The sequence below is a fragment of the Engystomops pustulosus genome, chromosome 7, assembly GCF_040894005.1.
Source record: "Engystomops pustulosus chromosome 7, aEngPut4.maternal, whole genome shotgun sequence".
NCBI lineage: Eukaryota > Metazoa > Chordata > Amphibia > Anura > Leptodactylidae > Engystomops > Engystomops pustulosus.
The window spans coordinates 70,683,957-70,697,938 of record NC_092417.1 but is presented as its reverse complement, the minus strand read 5'-3'; the positions used below and the strand labels follow the sequence as shown (position 1 = coordinate 70,697,938).

The 13,982-nt window shown below is 44.5% G+C and overlaps 1 protein-coding gene across 5 annotated transcripts in view; it reads right to left on the bottom strand.

The window, feature by feature from the left end:
* Positions 1-719: 719 nt before the first annotated feature.
* TTC7B (tetratricopeptide repeat domain 7B) overlaps positions 720-13,982 on the bottom strand; it is a 61,461-nt gene continuing 48,198 nt past the window's right edge. For all 5 annotated transcript variants that reach the window (XM_072116669.1, XM_072116671.1, XM_072116670.1 and 2 more), the window contains 2 exons: positions 11,943-12,145; positions 720-1,643 (listed from right to left, as the gene is read on the bottom strand). In XM_072116669.1, the coding sequence (XP_071972770.1) occupies positions 1,422-1,643; positions 11,943-12,145 (425 nt within the window). In that variant the 3' untranslated portion in view covers positions 720-1,421. The remainder of the gene's footprint in view (positions 1,644-11,942; positions 12,146-13,982) is intronic.

Below are 13,982 nucleotides of genomic sequence, written 5' to 3'. Positions count from 1 at the left end.
CAAAACAAGATCCTTAATTGTGTGACCCAGCAACCCCCTCAAGGTTACTTCCATCATGAATGACAAGGAGTCATCTAAATATTGTTTGGAATCCATCGGTGCAGGTTAACTATGGGAGCATCAGCATTCATGATGGCAGCAGCGGTCAGGATTAAAGGGATATTATATAGCTTTTTATTTCATCACCTGTCCTCAGTAGTGGATCATAATACAGGCGGATTTTATACTGAGAAGGGCCTTCACCCATGAAATCCACATCTATCTGTTCCTGCTCTCAATAAGAGATTCCCCAAGAAGCGGATTTTAGTACTATATGCAGGAAAAGAATTCCGGACTTGTAGGGCCTAGAATATTCATACATCTTAAAACACCCTGCTTGTCCTACATGTGCGCCCTACATATCAGAATGATGGAGGTCCGACATTTGCACGAATCAGCTATTTGAAGCAGTTGTAGCACACCGGTTTCTGAAGACATGTTATTGGTCAAGTTTACAGCTCAGTCTAATGAGGTTTAATCTAAAGTACCAAAGTACAGTGCTGCCAGTCTGAACACTGTGGTCATCATGGGGGGGGCCCTCCATTCATCACACTGTAGGCTGCATCAAGAACCAGACAATTGCTCTGTAATATCAAAAATCTATCGGATTCCAAGTGGTCAGATATTCAATGGTCTTGGCAAAGTGTCACATACAATTAGAGACAACACAAAAGTCAAAGTTTCCTTTAAAAATTATTTTATTGACATTGTTGTCTGTAAAGCTTCACAGAACATGAGGAATGTCACCCAAGTGTTTTATATGTCTCCATAAATAATCTCTGAACCCACATTAAAAAAAAAAACAAAAAAAAAAACACAACTTAAATAGATCAGTATTTTCGCATCATTTTGTAACAGGCAAAATATAAATCTCTGATAATATAGTGATTTCTTTCATGGCTACAGACAGAAACATTCCCCCACATAACCGTGCATTCTGAAGGACAGTACAATACAGGTGGGGGACGGGGAACAGTTTTAATTCTTGTTCTAAATGAGACCAGGCAGTAGGCCTAGTCTCCCCCTTTCTTTACAAATATATAAACCAAAATTTGTGGAAATTCCTAGTCCATAACGAAATATGGAGCCAGACTGAAGGGCTGCACAGTGCTGATGCATTCTCCCCGTTTGTAATATATACTCTTACATGCTGGCCGCCATTATCATTTCCTTTATTAGTGACTGAGTGCTAATATATGAGGTTTCATAGAACAGCTATAACTGGCCGATTGTTCACAGAATGCAGACAACAATAAAACTGTGGTTGTACCCACTACAACATGAGCGTCTGGCTGAGTCACTGGAGATTGGTATGGTTATGATTGTAATGCTGAAGCAGGACTGATGTAAGAGGTGGGAAGCTAAATCCACCACACTTGTCATCACAGAACCCTGGGGATGATGGTGAATGGGACAATAGGACTGCTCGCCTCCAGCTCCAGTGCTGTCAGGAAGCACTCTGTGGCTGCGTCATCATTCCCCTGAGCCTGCAGCACTTCCCCCAGACTGTTCCATACTTCATGAGCGGTGGAGTTCACCTGCACAGCGTCTCTGAGGATCTTCTCCGCTAGGCTGTAGCGGCCGTGTTGATGGAGGATCAAACTCTGAAACAAAAAGGAGAACCATATTAGATCATGGGTTATTTTTCTGTGAAGGCGACCAGACTGGTTAGGGCTTGAAAGGTATAAAAGGAAACCTACCATCAGAAATCTACCTATTAAGGTAGGTTCCCACTGGCATTGTAAACCCCTAATGCATCTTTAGCTAATCATAGAATACCATCTACACTATATATACTTATATAACTATAAAACTAATTTCTGCTGGAGGCTACTGGGGCGTGGAGTAGCCCCTCCGGGGAGCGGAAGCAAATGGTACTCCACACCCTGGTAGCCTCTGCGGTAACTGCCTTCCTGTTCGTCCCTGGGTGCTGCCTCCTTGATTCCTCATCCTTGTCATCTTCAGGTGCCACTATACACATGCGCAGAATCATATCTATGCAGAGCACATGCGCATAGTGGCATCCCATTGGCCCAGAAGCCACAGTTACTGCGTTATGCACTCATAGATACGCATAAATATGAATGTATTCCTGAAGATGCCAAGAACGAGGAATGAGGGAGGCAGAACCCAGGGACGATCATGTAGGCAGGGACAGCAGAGGCTACTAGGGTGTGGAGTAGCCTTTGCTCCTGCTCCCTGGAGGGGCTATTCCACACCCAAGTATTCTCTGCCAGAAGTTAGCATATTAGTAATAAAAAGAGTAGTTTAGTGTAGCTAGTATTCTAGGACCAGCTTAAGATAGCTTAGGTTTTAGTGTGTCAGTGAGAACCTACCATCTGATCTACCTTAACAGGTAGATTTCTGATGGCAGGTTTCCTTTAACTTTCACCCCACTAAACTCACCACCCTTAGGTTCCTTACCATGTCTGGGTTACAAACCAGGTGAGAACTGACTATGTGCAAACGGCTGGGTGGAGGAAGGAGAGGAGGGCAAGAGCTCCTCACCCCACAGAAAGCTGAACGTCTGCTGGGATAAAATCTGGTAAAATACATGTCCCATATGGTGCGCGATGGATGCGTGGCCAGATATTGCTGCGTTTCCCAACTTCGGAAAAACTGTAGCAGAGACTATAGCAGAACTCTCCACCAGGTAAGACTTGGTCTAAACAGGTCCGACCTGGCAGAGAATGCGCCTGCAACCACAAAGAGGCCAAAGCCTCTTAGTAGGTATAGGCGCCGGACCAAAAGCATTGGAAACGCCAGTATTAATAAATTCCCTCAGTGTGCTCACCACAGCCCTCTATGGGGGCCGTGATCTAGCCACAAATTGTGCTGTCAGGTCATGGCACCCATTACGTTGTATGCCTCAGGTAGGGTCTAAAATTTCCTTTCCAGAATGTCTTTTTTGTTCAATTCAAATCATATGCAAATACAACTTTTAAGAAATGTTCAACTAAGTGGAAGCTCTGGATTAAAAGTAAATATTTCCATCCATGATAAGACCAGTAAACACAGCTATCCTCTTATCAAATAAATAATCACAGCTCACAACCAAACACCCTAACACATCCCCCTCTCCCCCAGGGTAAGCACAACACCCAAAGCTTACCCCAGTTTAAAGTAGTGCTCTGCATTATAACGTTATTTGCCAAATCATTATTCACTTTTGCCAATTATTTAAACCATCAACAGACATTGGCAAGAAATAAAGAGATGCTATACAACGGAGGAATATCATACAAACGCTCACAGACTAATTCAGGTCTGGAGCAGTACGTAACCTGTCTGAACTTAAGAACTGTCATTCGGATACAAAGTAGCTTTCTCAAGATAAATAAGATGGACCCTACTATGTCATGAGGTTTATTCATTTCATTTTACTGTTAACAATTGTTCTCATTTAAAGGGAACCTACCACCACAAATCTACCTATAAAGGTAGATTGGGTGGTAGGTGGATCAATGGGACGTGAGGATAGCCCTTTTAAGGGCTAATCCTCACGTCCCCACACTTTTTTTAGACATATATTCAAATTTACTTATGCGGCTACTGGGGCGTGGAGTAGCCGCATCTGAGGTTACACGAGGCGGCTACTCCACGCCCCGGTAGCCTCTTTCCCCTCCTACTCACCCATCTTCGGCGCGCAGCTACGCGCGCCCTCGTCCGGCGATCCTGCCGTCTGCGTATGCGCAGAAGAGCAGGCCCGCACCTGTTTCGAGGCAGTGACCGCGCAGGCGCGGGCCTACTCTTCTGCGCATGCGCAGACGGCAGGATCGCCGGACGAGGGCGCGCAGCTGCGCGCCGAAGATGGGTGAGTAGGAGGGGAAAAGAGGCTACCGGGGGGTGGAGTAGCCGCCTCGTGTAACCTAAGATGCGGCTACTCCACGCTCCAGTAGCCGCATAAGTAAATTTGAATATATGTCTAATAAAAGTTAACAAAAAAGTGTGGGGACGTGAGGATTAGCCCTTAAAAGGGCTATCCTCACGTCCCATTGATCCACCTACCACCCAATCTACCTTTATAGGTAGAAAAAGAAAGTCCAAAGCAGCACAGTGTCCAATGTGGGAACCCCTATAGAGTGGGGGGGGTGCAGAGACTCACCAGTCCTGGTAAAAGACTTGTATATACACAATATCCAAAAAATTGAGGCAGCACTCCCAGGTCAAAGTGAAAAAATGGAAGGGTTTATTCACAAACCGGCGACGTTTCGGTGTTTATCACCTTTTTCAAGCCTTTATAGGTAGATTTGTGGTGGTAGGTTCCCTTTAATGTCATTTTTTGAAAACATCATTAAAAAAAGAAATAAGGGGGCTTAAATGGGGCATGCAGAGAGAAGATGCAGTGGTGCTGCACCACAAGGAACCACAAACCTGATGCGATTCGGAAGAGGATCTTTTTATAATCCAAAGGCATGGTTTCAGCTGCTGCAGAGCCCATGATGAAGGTTATCTTTAACCACGTTTTTGGGATAAATTCTTGGTTTTTTATATTCCTTGCCTGTGCCAATATATAAACCATATTTTTTTTTCAAGTGTTCATCTGAAGTGACGCCTTCCCTTCAGCCTCCAAAAGTGGCAAAAAAAAAAAAAAAAAGGATATGCTAAAAAGGAGTAAAAGTAAAAAAGATCACCAACATTCCACAATCCTCCTCTTTTGTGACTTTGTTAAAAAAAACGCTCCTATTGCAGAGCATGTGTGCTCTTTTTTCCTATTCTGTGGTTATGAGCTTTAATATCTTACATAAGAAACCTCCTATGGCAGACATTACAGCCTTCTGCTCTTCCACTGCTATGGCAGGTTGTCACTCTTTACTGTATTTCTGACATTCTGTCAAAAGATACACTTAGTGCCTGGATGTAGGGGCTTTATATGGTTGAGGCGGGGAGATTTTGTGGGGTTACTGGCATCTTGCTTTGTTCTGTAGGGAGTAATTCACACTCCAGATTTGACAGCTGCCCCACCATGGTCATTTGTCACTGTGGGGTTGTCCAGATTCTCAGTCCTGTCTCTTTGATGTCAGGAGATGCAGCACAGATCACACCAGTTGACAAAGTCGAATCACTGTATGGGGACAGTAGAAGACCAACCCAACAGTAGGTGACATCTGAGCGTGTGATGCTAGTAGTTTGTCATCTGGACTATCACTCCATGACATCGTGACAGAGAATCACTAAAGGGTTCATCATCAGAAAAATACATTTAATACTTGCAGGGAAATATAAAAACATATGTATGTTTCTCAACTGTGACGAATAAAATAAGAAGTATAATTCCTGGGGTGGTTAACCTCCTGTGCAGGTTTGGAATCCAGGAAAGCGTGAAAAAAATATTTCAGAAGTAATATTGGCTTTCCCGGAAACAGGTGAACTGAGCTTTTTAGAACCTGACAGAAGACTCATTGCATGAACAGGAAAAAACAAACAAAATTAGATATCAATGGCTGCTAAAACCGCAGCTTTGCTTTGGATGTGAGTGGAGGCTTGGTCAGAAAAGCCATGAGTGTAGACAGTAAGTTATAGCTGGAATGTGCTGTAGAAGAATGCCCCCTTGAGGTTTAAGGAATGATACACCAGCAATTGTTCCCCGTCAGGCCCCAGAAGGACTGTGATTCATCTTGTAGACGTTAGGGGCAGAGAGGTTGCACTAAAGTTCTCTAATACATGCCAGAATTGGCAACCCAAAATGCGTCATACCACGATGGACACAATTCAGGAATGCTGCTGGAAAGTAAGGAAAAAGTGATCATTGCTGCTGCCCCCATGCTGTGGAGCCTGACAAGACGTCCTGGAAGGAATGAAGAAATCTCTGCTGAGCCGCAGCACAACACGGGGTATGTGCCCTCATTAGTAACAAGGCCGTCTCTGTTATGTCATTACCATTATCTCAGTCAGCATGATGGGAGCACAGTGGGGAACAGGGGGTAGGGTGAGCTCCCCAGGAGGGATCCAGACAAAGCCAATACTGAATCCTTTAGATCACTAAACATGTTATGTATAAGCCTATCTGGTCGTTTGTAATACTGCGTTCCTTGGCAGTCTGGATGACAAACAGTGACACCACCAATCAGCTGCCACGACAAAGTCACCCAATTATACATGCCTACTAGTTATATAATGAGATGGGACTCAATGCATGGGTATTATGAAAAAGAAGCTACACATTCAGATAATTCCTAAGCAATCCACAATCAGAAGAATTGTGTATGCCGCTCTGGATGTCATCTGGATTAGTATTCATCAAGTTGTTGAGGAAGTATATTTCTGTAAATTTCACCAATGCCATATTAACGTAGACAGGATACTGCACCGGAGAATAACCAAATAATGGTGGATGTACAGTGGGTAAGGAAAGAATTCAGACCACTCCATCTTGAAAGAAAAAACTGAAATGTAGATATTTTTGATAATTTAGCAAGAAAAAAATGAAATATCACATACCGTATTTTTCGGACTATAAGACGCACCCCAGATTTAGGCTTCCAAAAAAGGAAAAATACATTTTATACCAATTAAAATATCCCTGTTGGTCGCACTAAAGCACAGCGCACACAGACATACATTTACACACTCAGCTCAGCTCACCCATACATACACACACACACACACACACACACTCAGCTCACCCATACATACACACACACACACACACTCAGCTCACCCATACACACACACACACACACTCAGCTCACCCATACATACACACACACACACACACTCAGCTCACCCATACATACACACACACACACACTCAGCTCACCCATACATACACACACACACACACTCAGCTCACCCATACATACACACACACACACACACACACACTCAGCTCACCCATACATACACACACACACACACACTCAGCTCACCCATACATACACACACACACACACTCAGCTCACCCATACATACACACACACACACACACTCAGCTCACCCATACATACACACACACACACACACTCAGCTCACCCATACATACACACACACACACACACACACACACTCAGCTCACCCATACATACACACACACACACACACTCAGCTCACCCATACATACACACACACACACACACACACACTCAGCTCACCCATACATACACACACACACACACTCAGCTCACCCATACATACACACACACACACACACACACACACACACTCAGCTCACCCATACATACACACACACTCAGCTCACCCATACATACACACACACACACACACACACTCAGCTCACCCATACATACACACACACACACACACTCAGCTCACCCATACATACACACACACACACACACACACACACACACACTCAGCTCACCCATACATACACACACACACACACACACACACACACTCAGCTCACCCATACATACACACACACACACACACACACACTCAGCTCACCCATACATACACACACACACACACACACACACACACACACACTCAGCTCACCCATACATACACACACACACACACACACACACACACTCAGCTCACCCATACATACATACACACACACACACACACACACACTCAGCTCACCCATACATACACACACACACTCAGCTCACCCATACATACACACACACACTCAGCTCACCCATACATACACACACACACTCAGCTCACCCATACATACACACACACACTCAGCTCACCCATACATACACACACTCAGCTCACCCATACATACACACACACACACTCAGCTCACCCATACATACACACACACACACTCAGCTCACCCATACATACACACACACACTCAGCTCACCCATACATACACACACACACTCAGCTCACCCATACATACACACACACACTCAGCTCACCCATACATACACACACACACTCAGCTCACCCATACATACACACACACACACACACACTCAGCTCACCCATACATACACACACACACACACACTCAGCTCACCCATACATACACACACACACTCAGCTCACCCATACATACACACACACACTCAGCTCACCCATACATACACACACTCAGCTCACCCATACATACACACACACACACTCAGCTCACCCATACATACACACACACACTCAGCTCACCCATACATACACACACACACTCAGCTCACCCATACATACACACACACACTCAGCTCACCCATACATACACACACACACTCAGCTCACCCATACATACACACACACACTCAGCTCACCCATACATACACACACACACTCAGCTCACCCATACATACACACACTCAGCTCACCCATACATACACACACACACACTCAGCTCACCCATACATACACACACACACACTCAGCTCACCCATACATACACACACACACTCAGCTCACCCATACATACACACACACACTCAGCTCACCCATACATACACACACACACTCAGCTCACCCATACATACACACACACACTCAGCTCACCCATACATACACACACACACACACACACACACTCAGCTCACCCATACATACACACACACACACACACACACACACACTCAGCTCACCCATACATACACACACACACACACACACACACACACACACTCAGCTCACCCATACATACACACACACACACTCAGCTCACCCATACATACACACACACACATACACACACACACACACACTCAGCTCACCCATACATACACACACACACACACACACACACACACTCAGCTCACCCATACATACACACACACACACACACACTCAGCTCACCCATACATACACACACACACACACACACTCAGCTCACCCATACATACACACACACACACACACACACACACACACTCAGCTCACCCATACATACACACACACACACACACACACACACTCAGCTCACCCATACATACACACACACACACACACACACACACACTCAGCTCACCCATACATACACACACACACACACACACACACACTCAGCTCACCCATACATACATACACACACACACACACACACACTCAGCTCACCCATACATACACACACACACACTCAGCTCACCCATACATACACACACACACTCAGCTCACCCATACATACACACACACACTCAGCTCACCCATACATACACACACACACTCAGCTCACCCATACATACACACACACACTCAGCTCACCCATACATACACACACACACTCAGCTCACCCATACATACACACACTCAGCTCACCCATACACACACACACTCAGCTCACCCATACATACACACACACACTCAGCTCACCCATACATACACACTCAGCTCACCCATACATACACACACACACTCAGCTCACCCATACATACACACACACACTCAGCTCACCCATACATACACACACACACTCAGCTCACCCATACATACACACACACACACTCAGCTCACCCATACATACACACACACACACTCAGCTCACCCATACATACACACACACACACTCAGCTCACCCATACATACACACACACACACTCAGCTCACCCATACATACACACACACACACTCAGCTCACCCATACATACACACACACACACTCAGCTCACCCATACATACACACACACACACTCAGCTCACCCATACATACACACACACACACTCAGCTCACCCATACATACACACACACACACTCAGCTCACCCATACATACACACACACACACACACACTCAGCTCACCCATACATACACACACACACACACACTCAGCTCACCCATACATACACACACACACACACACTCAGCTCACCCATACATACACACACACACACACTCAGCTCACCCATACATACACACACACACTCAGCTCACCCATACATACACACACACACTCAGCTCACCCATACATACACACACACACTCAGCTCACCCATACATACACACACACACTCAGCTCACCCATACATACACACACACACTCAGCTCACCCATACATACACACACACACTCAGCTCACCCATACATACACACACACACACACACTCAGCTCACCCATACATACACACACACACTCAGCTCACCCATACATACACACACACACTCAGCTCACCCATACATACACACACACACTCAGCTCACCCATACATACACACACACACACACACACTCAGCTCACCCATACATACACACACACACTCAGCTCACCCATACATACACACACACACTCAGCTCACCCATACATACACACACACACTCAGCTCACCCATACATACACACACTCAGCTCACCCATACATACACACACACACACACACTCAGCTCACCCATACATACACACACACACACTCAGCTCACCCATACATACACACACACACACTCAGCTCACCCATACATACACACACACACACACACACTCAGCTCACCCATACATACACACACACACACACACACTCCGCTCACCCATACACACACACACACACACACACTTCCCCCATTCCCCTTCTTCTTACCCTGTCCCAGTGCAGCATGACACCTGCGGTGAGGTAAGAATCATGTGATCAGTCACATGATTCTGACATCACCACAGGTCCTGTACCAGTAGGACACCGGGGAGAGACTTTTTAGCAAGATTTTTTCTTGCTAAAAAGTGCGTCTTATAGTCCAGAAAATACGGTAGTCAAAGTATTTACAACCTTTTCAAACATGGCGGTGGCAGCATCGTGCTATGGGGGTGTTTTTTAGCTGCAGGGACAAGACAACTGGTTGCAATTGAAGGAAAAAGATGAATGCGACCAAGTACAGAGATCCTCGATGAAAACTACTTGCAGAATGCTCTGGATCTCAGAAGGGGCCGAAGGTTCACCTTCCAACAAGACAATGACCTTAAGCACACAGCTAAAATAACAAAGCAGCGGCTTCAGAATAACTCTGTGACCATTCCTGACTGGCCCAGCCAGAGCCCTGACCTAGACCCAATTGAGCATCTCTGCAGAGACGAGAAAATGGCTTCCACCAACATTCACCATCCAACCTGATGGAGCTGGAGAGGATCTTCAAGGAAGAGGCAGAGGTCCCCCAAATCCAGGTGCGAAAAACTTGTTGCATCATTACTAAATAGTCTCATGTCTGTACTAGCTCAAAAGGTGCTTCTCCTCAAATTGAGCAAAGGGTCTGATTACTTCCAATGAACACTGCACAGTGCACATACAGAATATATATGGTGACTAACAAGGCAGCTTCCAACACATGGAGGAGCAGTGAAAGAAATCATAAGTAAACCAATTACATGAAGTCTATAGCCTGTGTAGTGTGAGCACTAAGAGTTAATAACCTATCTGCACAGTGCAGAAAGTGCTGATAGCAAGGTGGGGGAAGGGCTGCAGCATGAGGTGCAGAGAGAGACAGAGGAAGTTCTGCAGAATCACAGACTGGGATGGAGGGGCTGATAGGGAACAGGGGAGATCTTGTACCTCACTATTCTGTGCAGGAGATATCTGTATCCAGTCTTGAAAACATCCAGCTCTACTACATACACAGAGAGAGCTCAGTCACATGACCTCCTGCTCTCTGAGCATGGAGCAGCAGCCCCCCCCCCCCTTCCCATAAAACCATCAGATAAACAAACTACGGACTCCAAGGCTTCTCAGCCCAGGCAGAGAAGCAGTCACTGCAGCAGTGAGGTAATCTGAGGGGTATAGAAAAGAAACTACTGGATATAGGCATCAAAGATAATAGGCAAAGTTGTTTTATACCCCAAGAGCTATTGATTTGGGGGGGGGGGGAAACCTTTACAGTTACTCTTTAATAAATTAGCAAAAATATCTACATTTCTGTCAACATGGGGCACAAAGTGTACATTAATAAGCAAAAAAAATTTTTTGGATCTGAATACTTTCTGTAGCCACTGTAAGGTTACAGGACAGAGGTCTGTAACCAGTAAAGGAGTAGATGTACTGTATGGCATCTGCTGGTACTCACCAGTCTCTGCATGCTCTTCACATGGGTGGGGCTGATAGACAGTGCCTCTTCATACCATCTTTTGGCGTCGTCAATGTTCCCTCTCAGCTCGGCCACCTGACCTCTCATATAAAGCACATTGTGTGACATGGGGAAGAGGTTGGCTGCCTCCTGGATACAGGCAGTGGCTTCTGATGGTTTTCCTATCCCGATGTACACCTCCGCTGTGAAGACAAAAGAAAGAATCTGAAGAAACATGGTCTGGCACTACAAAAAGCACAATTTCTGCAGTGCCAAAATTACATTTTATTATAGGGAGATGCTTACATGTCCCCCATCTGCAATGGAGAGTATTACGTTAGTGCTGTGCACGCCTAAAGGATGGATCAAAATCAACATTTTATTTACTGGAAAGATACTCAGTGTTTTTCTAGAAAGCTCTCAGAAAGTGTAAGACTGCAAAATGGATCACATTTATATTAACATATTCACACATGGTCTACTGAGTTCTTCCTTTTCTATATATGTAGCCACACAGATTACACTGATAACAAATTCAGTGAAATTCAAAGCTGCAACTTTGTGCCAGGGGGCAACGATGATCATTATCAGCAGGCACTATCCTCCATTAGCAATGTCAGCACAAGCGGACCCTGGTACACATCACAGGGAAGAACACACAATGATGACATGTCTGCTACCACTGGTTGATGGCGCTGTGCCTTTATATGGGAAGCAAGCTGCCGCATCAGACACAAGGGGTGCACCTCAGAGCCCACTGTCCTCAGCTAACCCATTCAGAGGAAACATACCATGCTCCATTCCTCCCTACAGGTAGCGGTTTACACAGGACACATATTGCACTCATCCTCATTACTTAAACCCAACAATTGCTGACAGTAACATCCCCAAGTCACAGGAAAAAGTAACGTATAAAATGAATTTTACTTCTTTCTAAACGTCTCTATGATCAAACGTACACATGTAGTTATCTTGGCGTCACCACCCCATCAGCCACCATCCTGACAATTAAAATGAAATTACAATAATACTGCCCCCAAAATTAGCAGTATATACATACCATCTATAATACTTCCTTCTATGGGACATAAACTACCACTGCAATGTATAATATAACCACTAAAACTGCAACCTAGGAAAAAGAACATATCTACTACAGGAAAAAAAATTGACTTGGCACTCAAAAGATTAAACAATTTTCTTCTATCTTTATTTAGTCATTGTTAAAAAGTCCAGTAACAAATGCCAATGCGTTTCAGGAAAGATCCTTATTCATAACTACTATAATACTGCCCCCTATGTACAAGAATATAACTACTATAATACTGCCCCCTATGTACAAGAATATAACTACTATAATACTGCCCCCTATGTACAAGAATAAAACTACTATAATACTGCCCCCTATGTACAAGAATAAAACTACTATAATACTGCCCCCTATGTACAAGAATAAAACTACTATAATACTGCCCCCTATGTACAAGAATATAACTACTATATTACTGCCCCCTATGTACAAGAATATAACTACTATAATACTGTCCCCTATGTAGAAGAATATAACTACTATAATACTGCCCCACATGTACAAGAATGTAATTACTATAATACTGTCCCCTATGTACAGGAATATAACTACTATAATACTGCCCCTATGTACAAGAATATAACTACTATAATACTGCCCCCTGTGTACAGGAATATAACTACTATAATACTGCCCCCTATGTACAAGAATATAACTACTATAATACTGCCCCCTATGTACAAGAATATAACTACTATAATACTGCCCCCTATGTACAGGAATATAACTACTATAATACTGCCCCCTACGTACAGGAATATAACTACTATAATAATGGAGTTCCTTGAGTACAAAATGGGAAAACTCCCATGTCGTACAGGACCAGAAATCATATGAGAGTATAACAGATGAATAAGCTTCAGGTCCTGTTCTGCAGAACATCTAAATCATTACTGGGAGTGCAGTTTCAGTAGTATAGATGACCAGACATCTGAATTCCTAACCCCTTC